Source organism: Panthera onca, chromosome C2 (genome assembly GCF_046562875.1).
Source record: "Panthera onca isolate mPanOnc1 chromosome C2, mPanOnc1 haplotype 2, whole genome shotgun sequence".
Lineage (NCBI taxonomy): Eukaryota > Metazoa > Chordata > Mammalia > Carnivora > Felidae > Panthera > Panthera onca.
This window is the reverse complement of record NC_138347.1, coordinates 129,006,740-129,026,751: the sequence shown is the minus strand read 5'-3', so window position 1 is coordinate 129,026,751 and position 20,012 is coordinate 129,006,740. Positions and strand designations below refer to the sequence as shown.

The following is a 20,012-nucleotide window of genomic DNA, read 5'->3' as shown; positions in this document are numbered from 1 at the left end:
CTTCTGAGTGTCACCTGAGGTTTGGGTTAGACTGTGCAAGCGGCACGCGGACCTTGTCCCACAGAGCAGTGGACACTATGGGGCTGTGCAGGGCTGGGCCGAGGAAGCAGGCAGGACATGGTAGGAAGTGTGTCAGGTAGAGCAGGTTGAACCATGTTCTGGGTGTACACGGCCTTCCTGCGCAGCAGACACTCTACTTGTATCCATGAAATACAAAGTGATGTTCACTGTAAACATGGGCAGAGTTACTATTTTTCACTCCCCGCCCTACACTGTCACTCACATCCAGTGTTACCCAATCCCCCCCTGCTTTACAAGTAGAAGCTCAGGCTGTTAGAGCTGGATGAGGTGTTCAAGCCCTTGGAGTTCAGCCCTGTCCTGGTACAGAGGAGGCCCCACATCATACTCACCAGCAGAGAAGGATGGGCTGGAGACAAGGCGAGGCTCGCCCACCGCTCTAAAATACTAAGTGAATACATCGATGGATAAATGGCTTCTCCGGCATCTTTCACTCACTTACCACTTATCAAAGGAAAAGGATACTCCCTTCTTTGCTTTTCTCCTGGACATTCTCCATTCCAGGCAGCGCTGACGCCACACGTCGGAAGAGCTGGAGAGGGGGAGATGCAGCATGAAACCCTGGCCCCATCCCTCCTGTCCCCACAGCTACGTCTCTACCCTCTTGCCTCTTCTTGTCCCCGGGCCTTGCTTTCCTGTCTGTCCTGCTAACTGTGCCCTGGAGGGCAGGGGCTGCACCTAACCTCTCTCCCTTGCCCATAGCACCTGTCACAGGTCTGGGCCCTGGCAGGCCTGTCACCCAGGCAGGCTGGCCATGGGTCACCAGGAGCTGTGTATCAGTCATGGTGACTGTGAGGGATCTACCCCAGTGCAGAAAATAATCTAGGCCCTTAGGTGGGCTCCTGTCCCACTGGCCATGTGGGGCACCAACTTTTAACCTGCCCTCAAGACAAATGACCCTCTCCTCAGGGGGTTCTAGGAGTCCACAGGCATCGAGGCAGAAGGGTACTGGGAGCCAGGGCCGCACAGTCACATCAGAAAGAGAATTCTGAGAGAAGAGCACACAGGAGTGAGACCGTGACATTGTGGGTTTGGGTGTGGGTGTTAGTGTGATGTGTATGCTGTATGTACAGGCATATGTGTGGAGTATGTGGATGTGCGGTATCTGTGAATTTGTGTAAGTGTGTGAGGGAATGTCTGTAGGGCGTGTGCACATGTGGGGCTTCTGTGTAAGTCTGCGTAAGTGCACAGGGAGAATTGTGTGTGTGTGGTGTGTGCACCCGTGTGCATGCATGCGTGCACATGGGGATGTCAGGTGCGGCAGGCATGGAACCTAGGAGGTGACAAGCAAAGCGGAAGTTTAAGGCACCGGAAGATTCTGAACACCCCCTCTCCTCCACCACATACACCGACTCCGGAGACTCAAGTGAGATAAGGTAGGTCTTGTTCATGGTCTCACCCTAGAGCCCAGCTCTATGAGAGCACCCAGGTTGGTGGCAGGGCCAACAGTGGTGAGGACCCGAGTGGGGAAGTCACCCGTGGGCCTGGCGGCGTATGGGACCCTCTGGGCAGGCTGCAGAGGAGGCCCCAAGTCGGGCAGGAAGAAGTGAGCGAGGGTGCTAAGGGCCCGGTCGCTCCTCTGGAGCTTTCCTTCATGGCCTTCCCCAGGCAGCCCTGCTCTGCCTGTCAAAATGGTCACAGCCTCTGCCACCAGCCAAACTGGCAGCTAGAAGGAACCTTCTGGGGTGCCGTGTGGGGTCTCTGAGAGCAGAAATAATCAGGCTTAGAGTCCAGGAGTCTGCGCTGCATGAAGACTCCTGAACCACATGGGGTTTGGACAGACCACATTTAACTCCTGCTTAGACCATCATCTGGGTTCCAGAGCATGGTAAGATAACAAAGGCATCAGCATCTCCCTGCACCTGACCCCTGGGGCAGAAGCTACCCGCCTTATGGACTGCTGCCTGTGGTTTCCCCGCCGCCCATGACTTCCCATCAGGGCCACACACAGCAGCAGCTCAGTGCCTCCTACATGCTCCAGGGACAGGCAGCCCTGCTCCAGGAGACGCCACAGCAGTGCTGGGAAGGGCGTGGTCGTGAACAGAGCCATGACAAGGGCACTACAGGCACCATCCGTGTCGGGTGAACCGTCACTGCATCCAGACCAGCTGCTGCATGGACAGCCTGATGTAGCGCTCCCAGGCACTGCTGGGGTGGGGGTGGGGGGGGCAGGGTGGAAGTGACACCCTTGCGGAGCCATGCTCTTCACTGAGCCCACTCCCTATGCCGCAGCACCCCTCCTGTTGCACCCGCGCTCACGGGTTACCCTTGTCTGCAACACTCTCCTTCCTCACCTCTTCAAGCCCTCTCTTCCTTGAAGGCAGGGGCTACTAACCTTTCTTGAACCAAAGACCCCTCTGGCAGTCTGCTGAAGCCTATGGGCTCCTTGTAAGTGTGTGACATCACTTCTACAGGAGTTTAAAAATGAACTGAAATACACTTATAAAATCTCTAAAGACAACTTTGTTACATAGCAGCGAATATGCTTCCCCACGAGCATGTTAAACAACAAGAGCTGGCAGCAGGTCCTGTAGTAACCCTTTGAACTGCAGTGGCAATGTGGGGAAAGGCCGAGGGACCCGTCACACCGCAAGGTGACAAGAAGAGGGCTGGGATGTCTACTGTGATGAAGTCGTCACAGGCACTGCCCCCATCACGGAGTCCTGTTGCCTGCATTCATTGCTGAAGGAAGAGCTGAAGAGCAGTCAGAGGTCAGTGAAGACGGGGGGGTAGCTTTTTCCCACCCAAGTCCGCTGACCTGCTGATTCCCACCGGTGGACTCCTTGGGGGTCTGGGGACCTAGGGAGCCCCCTGCTGCGAGGCAAGTAACCCCCACTATGGCTTCTCTGATGGGCTCAATTTCCCAGGCCTCGCCCCCTGCAAGCTCCAACCGCACCATGGGCGGGCTCCTGTTTCCAAGCCCACCCGGCCCTGCACAGCCCTGAGCACTTGTCAAGCACAAGGCCATGAACCCCAAAATACTGGTTGAACTGAATTTCCTGTACCCCCTTCCCAAATGAGGTAAGATGCCAGGGAAATGCTGCTCCTCTCACCTGGAAGTTGGTGGCTGGACACACAGCATGTTACAGGGGCCACGCAACTGGCTGCCTGAATAGTGGCTAATGATGATGTACTTGCAGACACTCCCCGAGAGGGAGTACTCTCCCTCTCGTGTGCCTTCCCAGATCTGAAGGTTGTCAGCTTGTTTCCCATTAGGTGGGGTTTATAGTGCCCAGGCTGCCTGCCCCAGCCTGGTCACCAGCCCCTCAGGCCCACGAGTGATGTGACCCTGTGGGCCGGCTGGCTGGACTCAGCACCAAGCGCATCCTACCTGCTTCACATTATAGCCAGTCTTGGCGCTGGTCTCGATGAACATGACGCTCAGTTCTTTGGCGCGCTGCTCCCCCTCCTCGATGGTTATCTGCCTGCGAGTGAGGGGAGGGGGGAAAATGAGCCCCCGGTAGAGACAGAGGGAGCAGCCTGAGATGAGGAGGGCCTGGCCCACTAGTCAGCCCTGGGGACAGGGCTCCGATCCAGGGCCCCCGTCCAGCATGAAGGGCACAGGGCACGGCCGGACACCAGCTCTCCCCTTCTCCTTCCACAGTGCCTTCCCTCTCAGCAGCAGGCCCTGCAGCGGGCAGCGGGCCTTCCCATACCTGCCTGCCCCCCAAGGGTCCACCATCCCGTGCAGCCACATCTAGAAAGCACTTTGAGCCACATATCGCCTCTGGGGTGGTGTCATCAGTCCCCGTTCCACAGGAGGAAAGTGAGGTTAGAAGTGACTGCCTCAACCTCATACTTAGGGCTTACTTAACAACAGACCTGTGCTTTGAACCTCATTCCCCTTACGTCAAGGACAAGACCCCAATAACGCAGGCTCTGAGTCAGATAATTCTGTAGATGGTCAGAGCACACTTCACGAAGCTCATAGTCCAGGACCCGTGGCTTTATCTGACTGAGTCAGGTCCCATGAGATAAGTAGATGAATGCACATAGGTGGCACCTAAGTCAGCCCTGTCTGTGCACTGGAGGCGGCCATGGAGCAGCCTCTTTGGAGGAAGTGTCCCACCCAACCAGACATAGCAACAGACAGGAAATTCTGCATGTTCACACCTGGGGACCAGAACCCTCACACCAGCACAGGCATCTCATGGGCAGAGACAAAGCACAAGCAGAAGCCCACGGAGGCCTGAGGGACTGCTGTCTGCAGCTGTGTTGTGGCCACGGCCAGGCCCCAGACCACTCCGTGCAGACGTCACTCAGAGCAGTGTCTCTACTGGCAGTGGAAGGTGGGGCTTCAGAGCTGAGACACTGTGGGGCAAGGGTCTACCAGGTGCTCTTGGAGCCTCCAGCGCCCCAGGTGCATGGGGACAGGTCAGCAGCACAGACTCGCCACTCACGCGATCCCGGAACTCCTTGTCCAGGAGGAGCTGCGGAGCAGTGGAGGGTGGGCCGGGCCCACCAGCACCCTGCACCTTGCACCCTCACACCTACCTCTTGTCTGCCAGGTCTGTCTTGTTGCCCACCAGCATGATGATGACATCGCTGCCCCTCTCTGTCCTGACATCGTCAATCCACTTTGAGGTCTGCTGGAAGGAGTTGAGATCTGGAGGCGGAGAGTGGGGACACAACAGAATGAGAGCCAGCCCTAGCGGGGCGAGGGGGAAGGTGGGAAGGGGCAGCAGGAAGGAGGGGGACTGTGCATCCTCATACCCAGACCACTGGGTCTGGGCCTTCCAGGCTGGGGACGCATGCATCTGTGGAGTTGCTGCCTCTGGGCCCTGCAGAGACCCTCATGTGGCTGACCCACTCCCTGGAAGACACCCTGTTGGAAGGTCACTGTCATAATGTGCTACACGGACTAATGGTTTTAGGGGCCCACCTGACAATCAGACCTGACGTTGGGGGCTCAGAGCATGAGAAATGGGTACACTGGATTTGGCTGAGTTTGGAAACGTGTGTGTTGGCAGGGGGACCATAGGAGCCCCTGGGGAGGAAGGCCCTACCGAGTGGCCTCCCACTGAGGGGAGCTCAGGTTGGCTTGGGAAAGGCCAGATTTCCAAAGAGAACCCTCAGGATCTGTGAGCAGGAGGGGGAAGGTGGCCCCAGGAAAGACAAGGGCAATGAGAGATAAGTCCGCTTCAGGGCAGCCCTTTCCTCAGTCAGAAGACGTGGGGAGTAGTTGCAGGGTGATGTCCACCCCTCAGCGGCGCACACATCTGAGGGGCTGAGGGGAGGCAGCCTATCTCGGGAAGACTCGGTTTCCCCCAGCCTGCTCTCTCCCCTGCTCCCGTCAGGCTGCACAAACCCAGGCTGAAGGCGCCATCTCTCACCCGTATTCAGGGTAGGTGGGGAGCCTGAAGTCAGGGAGGGGTGGAAAGAGGGGCTGGGCGGAGCCAGGGACCGCGGACTCGACTCAAAGCAGTGGGACGCACACGTTTCCCCACGTGATCTCAGTGCTGTGGCCGGCGCCCAGGGTGCCCTCCCACCACTGGCACGACCACAGCACAAGGGCTCACCGGGTGTGTTCTGCTGCACCCGCCCGGGCAGCTGCAGCTCTGCACCTGCCCTGGGCCCCTGGGACGGACCTCCCTGGGGCTGTGCAGTTGCTCTCAAGAACAGCTGTTCTGGCTACGAGAGCTGCGCTGTGTGAGAAGTGCTCTCCCAGACCCGCTTGGCCTCTCCTTCCAGCAGACCCAGTCAGGAGCTGGGATGCCAGCTGACAAAACCATGGCTGCCGGGTCAGACTGGCCCAAAGACCAGTGTCTGCTCCCATCCTGTCACACACACACACACACACACACACACACACACACACAGAAGTTGCTCCACAAGGGTCTTTCTGGCCGTCAGGGCCAAGGAGGGCAGGTGGGAGTAGGGCCAGCCTCCTGAGCATCTCTGCTCAGTTCTACATAGAGGCCCCTGCTCTGAGCAGGGCCAGCTCAGTCCAGTACACAAGAGAGTCGGGGGAGGCGGACACATGCTGGTGTTGGAAGGCAACTCACCCCACCACTAAGGACCTGTCTTCTTGCAGTCAGTAGACAAGCACACACGTGGGCATACACATGCATGTGTGCTCATGCACGCACGCGCGCGCGCACACACACACACACACACACACACACACACACACACACACACACACACAGGCCCTGGAGCCCCTGTGAGCCACCCTCCCTCTGCCCCCAGGACCCACACTCACTTGTGATGTCATACACCACCACGGCCACCGTGGAGTCTCGGATGTAGCTGGGGATCAGGCTGCGGAACCTCTCCTGGCCGGCCGTGTCCCAGAGCTGCAGCCGCACCTGTCACAAGGGGTGGGACCGTGGACAAGGGGGTCAGTGCCGTCTTCACGGTGGGGTGGGGGCTGGGGGAGGCCCTGGTTCTGTCACACCGGCACTGCCAACTCTGGGGTAGGCGTGGGCTCCGAGGCAGGCCCTCCCTAGCCTTCTGGTTCTAAAGTCTGGCACTCACCGTACGATCCTCCAAGTACATAGTTTTTGACAAGAAGTCAATCCCAATGGTTGCCTGTTAGAGAAAAGCGAAGAAAGGTTAAAATTCAAAGGTGTCAGGTAAGGGCAAAAGCCCAGTGATCCAGGCGGTGACAGCCAGCAAAAGAGGGGATACCCATGCCAAGCCTAAGGCGGGTCCTGCTCTGCTGTCTCTGCCCCCACCCCCGCACTCGACAGTGAGCCCAGTGGTCCCTCTCAGAGGAAGTGGGTTGGTGCCAAGTAAGAATGAGGACGGGTCTTCAGGAAGTGACAAAAGTGTTTGCGCAGGGGACAGAGCCAGGTGAGGAGGCTTCCCCAGGATCAAGGCCACTGGCAGGCATATCTCCTGCCCTCCTTGGGTGGGGGCCTCGAGGAGCAAGAGCTGAGTGGTCTCCCTGCCAAAGCCCACTTGGCCTCACCTGCCTCCCACTCTCACAGCCTCCCCTCGAGGCTCCTGGAACTCAGGCACCCAGGCTTGGGTTCATCACTGCCCCCAGCAGGCAGGAGTGGAGTGGGCGCAGGGCGGCTTGCTGCTGTGTGGTCAGCTGGCTTTCCTCAGGGGCATCACAAACCACCCCGAACAGCATGTCCCGGGGAAACCATGCTGACTCTTTTCTACCTAAACCAACACATTAGGAGCCAACCGTCGCCAGTACACCTATGCCACACCTATGCCCTCTCTTTCCTGGCACTGGGGAGAGGCGGTTGGGCAGGGTGCAGTCAGCCTTGTGGCCAGATGGCCGGGACCCATCACTCAGTTGCTGTGTGGCCTTGGGCAGGCCATTCAACCTCTCTGAGCTCACCTGCATCTACGATAGGAGCTATGATAGCATCTATGAAAGGAGCTAATAAGTTGTCCGTGTGAAATGGAGATGTCACTGCTATGTAGTTAACAATAATGAAGACTCAGACACAGCCTGAATGTCCAGGGCACTGATTAAGTACAGTGTGGTACATCCATGTGATTAGAATCCTTGGCAGTCATTTAAAATCAGATTCTTGAAAAATATTTAAGGATTTGAGGAAATGGTCAAGTGAAAAAAAGCAGGTTGTAAACATCATGTATATAGATAGTATGATCCCAATTTGATGAACTGAAGTAGAGACATAAGTATTTTTCATATTTTCTTAGATACTAAAATTAAGGGACTACAGTAAAGCCTTAATAATTCCAGTATGAGTAACAACATTGCGGGTAATTTTTTTTTTGCTTCTTTTGTTATACTTTCCTTTATTTTCTACATTTTCTTTTTTAAAAACATTTTTTTTTAACGTTTATTTATTTTTGAGACAGAGAGAGACAGAGCATGAATGGGGGAGGGGCAGAGAGAGAGGGAGACACAGAATCGGTAGCAGGCTCCAGGCTCTGAGCCATCAGCCCAGAGCCCGACGCGGGGCTCGAACCCACGGACCGCGAGATCGTGACCTGAGCCGAAGTCGGACACTTAACCAACTGAGCCACCCAGGCGCCCCTATTTGTATGGGAAGCTGTGCAGTGACTTCTGATTACAAAGACCACAACCCAGGGAAGCCCAAAGAAATAGAACCCATGTCTGCAGGTCCCAGGTGGTCTGCAAGCATGCCAGGTACCCGTACATTCAGACCTCCGACTCAATTCTACAGAGGAGTTAAAGTGGCTGCATCCCCATGGAAGGCTGCTTTAATGCAAAGCTGTGGAGTGTTGAGGAATCTTACAATTCTAGAACATGGGTGCTAGCCACACACCTTAGACATACCCCAATTCAATCCAAACCCAAATTTAATTTGAAGATGAAAGACCAGGGCACGCCTGGTGTGACTTTACTAGTCATGGGTGAAGCTGGAAGGGTCAGCACTAAAACACTGGTATCACTTGGGTTCTTTCTACCGCAGCTTGGCACACCTTTCCTACATGGTGTAGTCACTGGGGAACAAGTCTGGAATTGACAAGTGGCTTATGGACCCAGCCATGTTCCTTGAGTCACACAACATCCACTAAATGATCTACATTAGAGTGACAGTCCTTGTCTTCCGATACCCTTAAGGAGAAATGTGCTGACGACATGGAAATCTCTCACTTCATCAGTGCTCCATTGGCTCTCCAGGGAGTGCCAGGTTCCTTCTGTAAAGTAACTCTTGAGCTAAAACCCAGGTGCATGACCTTGGATTGGTGGCTATCCTCCCATATGCAGTCTCCCTTATTTTTTTCTTTTTAATGTTTTATTTTTGAGAGAGAGCGAGAGGGGGAGGAACAGAGAGAGAGAGAGAGAGAGAGAGAGAGAATCCAAAGCAGGCTCCAGGCCCTGAGCTATCAGCACAGAGCCCAATGCAGGGCTCAAACTCATGAACTGTGAGCTCATGACCTGAGCCAAAGTCAGATGCTTAACCGACTGAGCCACCCAGGCTCTCCTACAGTCTCCCTTTCTAGTAGTAGAACTCTAGATGTGTACACGGATTCATGGCTACCCCCAAATAAAGATGGTATTTCCCAGCTTCCTTTGCAGGTGGGGAGCTAAATTCTGGTCAACGGGATATGAAGGTGATGGATGCATCTTCCGGGATGGGTCCTTCCTGGGGGCGGGGGGGGGGGGGGGGTAGGTTGACATGCCCACAGCTGCCCTCCTTCCTCTTCTGGTGGCTTGGAACGAAGGTGGGTGGTGTTGAGTCATATTGGCCCATCCAGATGAAGGTGACAGAGTAGTGATGACAGACCAACAAGATGGAGGAAGCCTGAGTCCCTGACCCAGAGTAGCCACCTCAATAGCCCTAGACTGCTTACACCCAGACTACTGTGTGAGAGAGAAAAGAACTTCTCCTTTGCCTAAGGTACTGTTATCTTGGGTTTCTTTTAACACTAACAATAGCCTAACCAATAGAGCAAAGAACCATGGGGAAACATATCCCTCAAAGGTAGGCAGCATGGATGTGATGGTGATATTCTTGATTATGGTGTAACAATGACAACTCCAATTTACCTCATGTGGGAACAAGGCACTTCTGCTTCCATGAAGGACTGAAAAGTCACCAGATGACATGACAAGAATTGTGCCATTTGGATCAAGCCTTGGCAAAGCTCAACTCAGTGGCCTCCACAATCATAAACACCCACTATTGGACAGCCACATACTTTATCTCCAATCACCCCTCACAAAAGCCTGACCACATCAGTGGTACTGAGGAAATGAAGGCTGGAAGAAGCCAACTTCCTACCTCTTCAGCTGTCTCCCACCTTTAGTCCCACTCTCATGGTTCTTCCACATCAGAGAAATATCTGGTTCCTTAAGTGACCACTCTGTCCCCACCAAGCCAGGCTACTGAGCCACAGCAGATCCTCCAACAGCTGTACAGATTCTTGCCAAAGCACAAACACTGTCCCTGGGAATGACTGAACTATCAGCTCTGCCCAAAAATATATTCCTATGTTTTATTTCCAATAATGGCTGAGTAGTTTTTATCAAATGAACCATCCCACAGATAACTATTATAAACTGTGGAAAAATACAAGTAATTTTTAAGCACTGAAGAGCGATCAAAAGTAGGCAGAAAATGGGAGCGGTTACAATCTTTGAAGGAAGGAGAGAGAACAAAGTGAGATCCTACATTTCATCAATTTTTCCCCTGAGGTAACTGCCTAGTTATATAAGTTATAAGGACTTGGGAAACATTTCAGGCTTTCCATGGGAAACCCAGAAAGGCTGGCTTTGGAAGAAAGGGTATCATCTCAGGACTAAGGGTCACGCCAGAGGACTAAGGGAAAAACCCAAAGAGATCGGTCTTAACAAAATTTAAACATGGTAAGTAACCCCTACTCCCATTCCCCCCAAAAGATGAGCTCTCCATAATTTGATTATTATTAAACTAAAACTCAACACTCTTCAGAGGAAGGTAATACAATCCAAGAATCTCCTACAACTTATTACAGGTATACTTCATTTTACCATGCTTCACCTTATTATACTTTGCAGATAACTGATTTTTACAAATTGAAGGTCCATGGCAATTCTATGTAGACCAAGGATATTGGAGCCAATTTTCCAACATTTGCTCACTTTGTATCTCTGTGTCATACTTTAATAATTCTCATATTGCAAAATTTTCATTATTATATTTTTATGGTGATCTATGATCAGTGATCTTTGGTGTTACTATTGTAATTGTTTTGGAGTGCCATGAACTGCATGCATATAAGACAGTGAACTTAATAAATGTTGTGTGTATTCTCTGGCTATTCCACAGACTGGCCACTCTTCCATCTCTCTCCCTCTCCTCAGTCCTCCCTGACACAATGATATTGAAATCAGGCCAATTAATAGCCCTAAAGTGCCCTGTAAGTGTTTATGTGAAAGTAAGAGTCACATATCTCTCACTTAAAAAATTTTTGTTTTTACATTTATTCATTTTTGAGAGACAGAGAGAGACAAAGCACAAGCAGGGGGAGGGGCAGAGAGGGAGACACAGAATCTGAAGCAGGCTCCAAGCTATCAGCACAGAGACCGACGGGGGGCTCGAACCCACAAACCGTGAGATCATGACCTGAGCCGAAGTCGAACGCTCAACTGACTGAGCCACCCAGGCACCCCACATATCTCTTACTTCAAATCAAAACCTGGAAGTGATTAAGCTTAGGGAGGAAGGTATGTCAAAAGTTGACACAGGCCAAAAGCTAGGCCTCCGGCACCAAACAGTTAGCCAAGTTGTGAATGCAAAGAAGTTCTTGAAGGAAATTAGAAGTGCTGCTCCAGTGAACATATGGACAATAAGAAAATGAAACAGCCTTACTGCCAATATGGAGGAAGTCTGAGTGGTCTGAATAGAAGATCAAACCAACCACAACGTTCTCTTAAGCCAAAGCCTAGTCCAGAGCAAGGCCCAGACTCTCTTCAATTCTACGAGGGCTAAGAGAGGGAGGAAGCTGCAGAGGAAAAGCTGGAAGCCAGCAGAGGTTGGTTCATGAGGTCTAGGGAAAGAAGCTGTCTCCACAACCTAAAAGTGCAAGGTGAAGCAGCAGGTGCTGAAAGAGAAGCTGCAGCAAGTGACCCAGGAGATCTGAGATCATTAATGAAGGTGGATGCAATAAACAACACATTTTCAATGTAGACAAAACAGCTGTATGTTGGAAGAAGATGGCATCTAGGACTTCCATAGCTAGGGAGGAGAAGTCAATGCCCGGCTTCAAAGCTCCAAAAGACATGCTGACTCGGTTAGGGACCAGTGCAACTAGTGACTTTAAGTTGAAGCCAGCGCTCATTTACCATTCCAAAAATCCTAGGATCCTGAAGAATTTTGCTAAATCTACTCTGCCTGTGCTCTGTAAATGGAACAACAAAGCCTGGATGACAGCACATCTGTTCACAACACGGTTTACTGAATATTTTAAGTCCACTGTTGACACCTACTGCTCAGAAAAAAGGATCCTGTCAAAATATTACCACTACTCATTGACAATGCATCTGGTTATCCAAGAGTTCTCATAGAGATGTACAAGGAAATTAATGCCGTTTTTGTGCCTGCTAACACAACATCCACCCTGCAGCCCAAGGATCAAGTTGTAATTCTGACTTGTAAAGTCTTATTATCTTATTTAAGAAATACATTTTGTAAGGGTATAGCCACCATACACAGTGATTCTTCTGATGGATCTGGGCAAAGTAAATCGAAACCTTCTGGAAAGTATTCACTATTCTAGATGCAATTAATGACACTTGTCATTCAGAAGAGGTCAAAATGTAAATATTAACGAGGAGTTTGGAGGTTGGTTCCAGCACTCATGGATGACGTTGAGGGGTTCAAGACTTCAGTGGAGGAGGGAACTGCTGATGTGGTGCAAACAGCGAGAGAACTGGAAGTGGAGCCTGAAGATGGGACTGACTTGCTGCACTCAGGATAAAACTTGAACGGATGAGGACTTGCTTCTTATGGATGAGCAAAGAAAGTGTTTTCTTGAGACGGAATCTATTCCTGGTGATGCCAGGAAGACTGCTGAAATGACAACAAAAGATTTGGAAAACCACATATACTTAGTTGATGAAGCAGAGGCCGAGTCCAAGGGGATTGACTCCACTTTTGAAAGAAGCTCTACTGTGGGTAAAATACTATCAAACAGCATCACATGCTACAGAGAAATCATTTGCGAAAGGAAGAGTCAACCAACGTGACAGACTTCATTGTTGTCTTATTTTAAGAAATTGCCACAGTCACCCCCAGCTTCAGCAACCACCACTATGATTAGTCAGCAGCCACCAACGTTGAGGCAAGACCCTCCATCAGCAAGATTACAACTTGATGAAAGCTCAGATGATGGTTAGCATTTTATAGCAACAAAGGTTTTTAAACTAAGATATCTACATTATTTTTTTAGAAATAATGTTATTATACACTAATAGACTACAGTATAATATAAATATAACTTTTATGTGAACTGGGAAAGCAAAAAAAATAATTTTTTTTTAATTTTTATTTTTGAGAGAGAGAGAGAGAGAGAGAGAGAGAGAGAGAGAGAGAGAGAGAGAGAGAGAGAGGAAGACACAGAATCCGAAGCAGGCTCCAGGCTCTGAGCTGTCAGCACAGAACCCAACGTGGGGCTCTAACTCATGAACTGCAAGATCATGACCTAAGCCAAGGTCAGATGCTCAACCGACTGAGCCCCCAGGTGCCCCAAATTTGATTCATTTATTACAATATTCACTCTATTTCAGTGGCCTGGAACCAAACCTGCAGGGACTCTAAGGTATGCCTGTATTCACAATGTCCACTATACAATAAAAAGGTTTAGACATGTGAAGAAGCAGGAAATTCAAGCCATAATCAAGAAAACAGACCCCTAAATGAGCCAGATGTTGGAACAGCAGAGAATAACTTCAAAATCATTGTTATAAATATGTTAAACATATAAAGGGAAAGACGAATGATGAATTTGAAGAGAGATATATGGAAATTCTAAAAACAAAAACCAAAAATCTTAACTCTACAAAATACAATACCTGAAGTAAAAATGCACTGGATTTGTACAACAGCAGCTAGAACACTGCAAAAGAAAGGTCAGTGAGCTTGAGAGGACAAAATAAACTGTTCAAATTGGAGCACAGAGAAAAAACATACAATAAAAATGAATACAGTCTCCAGAACTTCTAGAACAATATCAAGTGATCTGTTAACATGCAATCGGTGTCTCAAAAAGAGAGTAGACAGAATCAGCAAAGAAATTTTTGAAAAATTAATAGCCAGACTTTTCTGCAACTTGATTAGAAACATCAACCTATGATACCAAGAAGCTCAGTAAACCTAAAACATCAAAAATACAAAGAAAACCACACGTAAGCATGTCATAGTCAAACTGCCAGAACCAAAGATACACAGAAAACTTTGATAGTAGTCAGAGAATGGAAAGACACGTTGAACACAAGGGAATAATGGCAAAAACGATGGCCGATTTCTCCTCAGAAACAATGGAGGACAGAAAACAATGGAAAAGCATCTTTCAAGGAAACAGCATCACCACCACCATCATGTTGGCCTAAAATTCAATAGCCAGTGAAACTTTTGTTCAAAAATGAAGGCAAATCATTTTCAAATAAAGGGAAGCTGTGATAATTTGTCACCATTGGGCCCTAATTATAAGAAATGCTTAAGGCTAAAGGGAACTTTTACAGAAAGAAATTTGAATCTTTAAAGAATATAAGAGCACCAAAAATGGTAAATCTATGGGTAAATATAAAAACATGTGACTTGCTTTTGCCTCCTATTTGCATCCATATCAGCAACAGTTCATAACATTCTCCCCTGTTTTTCCATCCTCAGCGTGGCTCCCTCTCAGAAAATGGTCTCAAATCTTACTTTACAACATTAGGTATAAACTACTTCAATTCCTTGCATTTAACCCTTAATACAACAACACTGGTAAGCACTGTAACAATGACTAAACATGACTACTTATCATGTGCCAGCTATTGTACAGAGTGCTTTACATGCCTTACTTAATTTAATCCTGATATCTATGTTATGAGTTATGTTCTTTAGTATTTGTATGTCACTGCTAAGAAAACTGAGTAAAAGGGGCGCCTGGGTGGCTCAGTCGGTTAAGCATCCGACTTTGGATCAGGTTATAATCTCACAGTTCGTGAGTTCAAGCCCCATATCGTGCTCACAGCTAGGAGCCTGGAGCTTGCTTCAGATTCTGTATCTCCCTCTCTTTCTTCCCCTCCCTGACTTGTGCTCTGTCTCTCTCTCAAAAAAATAAATAAACATTAAAAAAATTTTTTAATAAGAAAACTGAGTAGAAGAGATGTTAAGTTACTTGCCCAGTGTCAACAGCTGGAAGAAGCAGAGCCAGGATTGAAAAGGTTATTTGCAAAGTTGTCTACAAGTGTCCAGCTTTATCCCCACATCCCTCTGGGCTCTGCATGTTTGCTCTTCCTGTTCAAAGCAAGCTTCTGCAGATCCCTGGTTCCTGGCCCCCTCCTCCCAGGTGATGCTCTCTCAGCCATCTCCTTTCCATATTTTCAACCTTCCATGCTCTGCTCCTTCCTTTTGTCCAAGAAGCATTCTCAAAATTCTCATGTCCCTGTTGCTAAGTGGCTCCCTAGCCATCTGGCATTCTCTCAGCTCTCTTCAAATGGTAGGCTTACTGGAAAAGGACCCCGAACCCAGTCTCCACTTTCTCTCCTCCCACCTCCTACTTGACTAGGGTGGTCTGCTTTCTGCCCTCCGCCCACTGAAAGTACACTTGCTACCATTGCCAGGTGCCATTTCATCTCCAAATTGTAAGGACGCTCTTTTTTTTTTTAAGTTTGTGTGTTTGTTTGTTTATTCATTCAGAGAGAGTAAGCAAGCATGAACAGGAAAGAAACAGAAAGAGAGAGAGAGAGAGAGAGAGAGAGAGAGAGAGAGAGAGAATATCCCAAGCAGGCTCCATGCTCAAACTGACCAACTATGAGATCATGACCTGAGCCAAAATCAAGAGTCAGACACTCAACCAACTGAGCCACCCAGATGCCCCTCTAAAGTATAAGGACACTGTTGAGCCAATCCCCAATTGATGCACTTGACCCTGATGACCAATCTTCTTCCTGGACACCCTTTCTTCCTTTGCTTTTCATGACACGACTTGTTTCTGGCTTCCCTGCCTCTCTAACTGCTGTTCCTTACTGAACTCTTGCAGGAACTTCTTCCTTTCCCTGTTCCTAAAATGCTGGTGTTCCCTGCTTGTGTCAGGGCACCTCGTTATTCTCACAGCTTCAAATAGGATGTGCCGACAGCTTTCCAATGTACATCCCAGGCCTTACTTTTGTCCTGAGCCCCAGATCCAGGTATCCAGTTTACTGTTTACTGTTTACTAGACATCTCACTAGACACGGTGTGTCCCACACGGAGCCCATCATATCCCTCCAAACCAGCTTCTATTTTCCTCCCTCCACGAATGGCAACTCCACCACTCCAGTGCCGAAGCCTCTGGAAGCCCTCCCGATTCCCTGCTCTTCACCTGCTCTCTCGTCCACCTCCTCACATCAGAAGAATCCTCAAGCTGATGACTTTGCCCCCTGAGCATTTAGCCTCTCCATTCTTACCACCCCCACCAGCACTGCCCCAGTACAGACCTCCAACTTCTTTTATCTGAATAACCTCAACCGTTTCCTGACTGATCTCTCTGCCTTTCAGGCTCTCCCCTTATAACTAGTCTTTCATCCAGCACCAGGCTCTTTCTAAAACATAAATCTGACCACTTCACTCCCCCACTGTCCCTAGGAGATAGTCCAATCACTTCAGCTTGGCTTACAAACTGTTCAGGGCCTGCCCCTCACTTTCTCTGGTCTCATTTCCCTTATATCCAGCTTTTACTTAATCCTTTAGTAGTAATCCTCTGGTCAAGACACCACACACACAAAGTTACTCTGTGTATCTGTGCCTTATCTAATGTTGTTCCTTCTTTTGGAATGTTCTTCCATGTGGTTCAAACCTATTCAGATTCAGCTCCCCTGTAAGTCATATTCTGCAAGTCATCTTCTGAGCCCTCAGGTTGGCCTCAATGGCCCCTCATTTAATAGTTTCTGTATGGAACTGGAAAGATCTCATACCCGTCAGTCTCTCCAACTGGCCAGTGATTCAGTGATTTTTCAACATGCAGTGCACAGACGACTTGCTTTACAGCCACATCAGGAGCTTGTTAAACATACAGATTCCTGAGCCCCCACTCAGACACACAGAATCACAATCTCTGGCGTGTCACTCAGGGAATCAGAATTCCAGACAAGCCTACAGATAACTCATTTGTGCAGTGAAGTTTGCAAACAACCTCCTAGACTCTGAGCTTGTGCTGTAATCAGTCTGAGGAGGCTGTGGCATCCAGAAGGAGAGGCAAATTCCCTACCTGGGGTGACAGACAGAGGGAGATGCCCATGTATACAGAAGGTGCTATTCATGAGAAAACTAAGGGTCACTTGGAAACCAAGGCCACACACATGACCTGTGTGGCAGAAGCGGGATTCGAACTGAAGTCTCCCTTACTACAAAGCCTCTACTTGGACTACTCAGCTGTGCTCCCTCTGCTTCCTGAAATCCCTTCATTTCTCAAGCTGTCACTGTGCCCTGAAGCTGTCATTGGGTTTGCGTGGGGGTCAGATCCTGTCTGGCTTCCTATTGTCAGACTCTTACGGTCATTAGCCATAATAGCTCAGCAGAGCCCACTTAAGAGGAACTTCATTTGCATTTTAACAAGGACAACAAAAGTCAGCTCTCTAAGGATGGAGCAAAAACAAGAACTTTTCAGATGGCTTTGGCTGGGCCTTGGTTACCAGGAAATTTCTAGCTCCTTGGCATCATCTATTTTCCCAGACATGAGGCACAAGCAGTTGGCCCCACAGCACTGCCAGCTGGAGCCCATCTCTCTCAGGCCAGATCTGCAAGGAGAAGTTAGATATGGTCTTCCCTGGGCAGTCCCTTTCTGGAAAATGCCGTAAGTAATTAATACTCATTCACTTCCACATCCTCAAATGCCTACTATGTGTTAGTCACTGAGCAGAACAAGCCCTTGTCCCTGCCCATGAGGAGCTGGTCCCTCCCCTGGAATGCTCTTCCACATGGTTAATGCCTAGTCAGAGTTTCAGATTCAGCCCTGAACTTCCAACCTTGTAGAGGAGCTAAGATTATCATACAGAAGTATGGTTTTTGATGGATGGAAAAGACAAGAATAGTGAGAAGGACTCTAAGAGGAGGGGAACCCTGTTTCTAATTGATTTCTTGCAAGCCCTCCAGTGAATACTAACTTCCCAGCAGGTGGAAATGGGGGTGTAGTGGAGGATGGGAAGTGTGAGGAAAAAAGCCTGGATGGAGGGAATGGGAGAGTTTGGATTTCCTCTTTTTTTTTTTTTTTTTTTTTTATTTTAGAGAGAGAAAAAGGGAGAATGCTTGTGTGGGAAAGGGACAGAGGAAGAGAGAGAGAAAGAATCTTAAGCAGGTTCCACACTCAGCACAGAGCTCCACACGGGGCTCGATCCCATGACCCTGGAATCATGACCTGAGCTGAAATAAACTGTTGGATGCTCAACTGAGTCACCGAGGTGCCCCAGTTCTGATTTCCTCAACAGCAGAGTCCCTATCAGACCAACCTCTTGCAGATGACTATTATGAACTCTTAACAAAATAAAACAACTATCTGAAAGCACTGGAAAGTGACCAAAAGCAGGCAGAAACTGGAGGGGTGTCAACTTTTAAAATATGGAACAGCCCTGAGTGAGGTTCCCGTTTTTATGACTGAGGGCAGCCCTGGCTGGAGATCAGGGGTGGCTAAAATTTGGCAAGAAACCCACAGTCTTCCTGTCTGAGAAATAAGTCAGATCCCAAAGCTACCCCAATAGCCAGAAAGTGTGAAAAATCCTAAACATGAGATAGCTACAGGGAAGGGCACCCCAAATTCTACAAATAAAACCTTCCCAAATCTCTGACCGACCCAAGCAGGTGACCAGGAGGGAAGGGCAGGTTTCTGCCAAGCAGTCTACCTAAAACTGAAAACCAAATCAAACCAAACCAACGAACCTCAAAAGAACTTTAATTTGCTGCTGACCACAGGGAACAGAACAGAGAATCTGGATCCAACCAATACTCTTCCAAAGGAACGAAGAGAATTCACAGTCTTAATCACAACGTGTGGGATAAACCTTAAATCACTCAGCATATGAAGTAAAAGCTATACTCAAGAAAAAAAGAAAGGGAGACCAACCTTGAGGTGACCCAGACACTGAAAGTAGCAAGTAGTTTAATATAATATAATATATGATATGATATGATATGATATGATATAATATAATATAATATAATATAATATAATATAATATAATATAGCATAACAATGCTCAAATATATACAGAAAAATATGCTCATAATGAAGGCACAGATTTAAAAAATCTCAGCAGAGAAAGAGAAACTAGAAAGAAGAACCAAACTTAGAACGGAAATTTTTAAAAATTTTTTTTCCAACGTTTTTTATTTATTTTTGGGACAGAGAGAGACAGAGCATGAACGGGGGAGGGGCAGAGAGCGAGAGGGAGACACAGAATCGGAAACAGGCTCCAGGCTCCGAGCCATCAGCCCAGCGCCTGACGCGGGGCTCAGAGCCTGACGCGGGGCTCGAACTCACGGACCGTGAGATCGTGACCTGGCTGAAGTCGGACGCTTAACCGACTGCGCCACCCAGGCGCCCCTAGAACGGAAATTTTTAAATCACTGACGGGCTTAACAAAAGATGAAACAGCAAATCTGAAAACACATCAACAGAAATTATCTGACAGGATAATATGGGGACACCAAGCAAAAAGAACAACTAGCCACCCAGGCAGGACACCCCCTCCCACAAAAGGCCCCAGAAACCTCAGGGACTCCCTGGTACCTGCCACAACCCACTCTCCCTCTTGAAGGCCAGTGTGTGTGTGTGAGTGTGTGTGTGTGTGTGTGTGTGTGTGTGTGTGTGTTGATGGGAACATGTGTATGACTGTGTGGGGTGGACCCATGGACAAGTGAAGACATACACATGTGATGCAGCTACGTATTCATTTGCATGTACAAGTATGTGTATGTGGGTAGGAGTGGGTGTACTATGCTTGTGTGGGTGAGTGTGGGGTAGGGAGATAGCACAGATCCACGATATGCACATAGCTCTGGTCATGCCAGAAGGCTAAGAGGCTGAGGTGACCAGGAGGGAAGGGCAGGTTTCTGCCAGCAAACGTAGGCTTCCTTCAATGTCTCCCGATGCTGACCATGGTCAGTCCCAGAAGATTTGGCATGCCACTAGCAGAGTGCCCTACCATCATCAAATGGACGTGGATGGTCACGTGATGTTTTCAGCGACCTCTGCCAGTGCTTTGGCAAGGGCTGAGTACTCTGATGGGTTCCAAAGAACAATGGATAGGGAGCTTCTCCTCTCTGAAATGGGGATAATCATAGCTTCCTTCAAAGACTTCAGATCACAGGAGT

The 20,012-nt window shown here is 49.0% G+C and overlaps 1 protein-coding gene across 1 annotated transcript in view; it reads right to left on the bottom strand.

Annotated features, from left to right (window-relative positions):
* The window catches only part of RAB6B (RAB6B, member RAS oncogene family), a 61,881-nt gene that overhangs the window by 5,473 nt on the left and 36,396 nt on the right, over nt 1-20,012 (bottom strand). The window contains exons 3-7 of the mRNA XM_060638710.3: nt 6,556-6,609; nt 6,281-6,386; nt 4,573-4,684; nt 3,410-3,503; nt 544-610 (exon numbers count right to left, since the gene is read on the bottom strand). Of these exons, the coding sequence (XP_060494693.1) occupies nt 544-610; nt 3,410-3,503; nt 4,573-4,684; nt 6,281-6,386; nt 6,556-6,609 (433 nt within the window). The remainder of the gene's footprint in view (nt 1-543; nt 611-3,409; nt 3,504-4,572; nt 4,685-6,280; nt 6,387-6,555; nt 6,610-20,012) is intronic.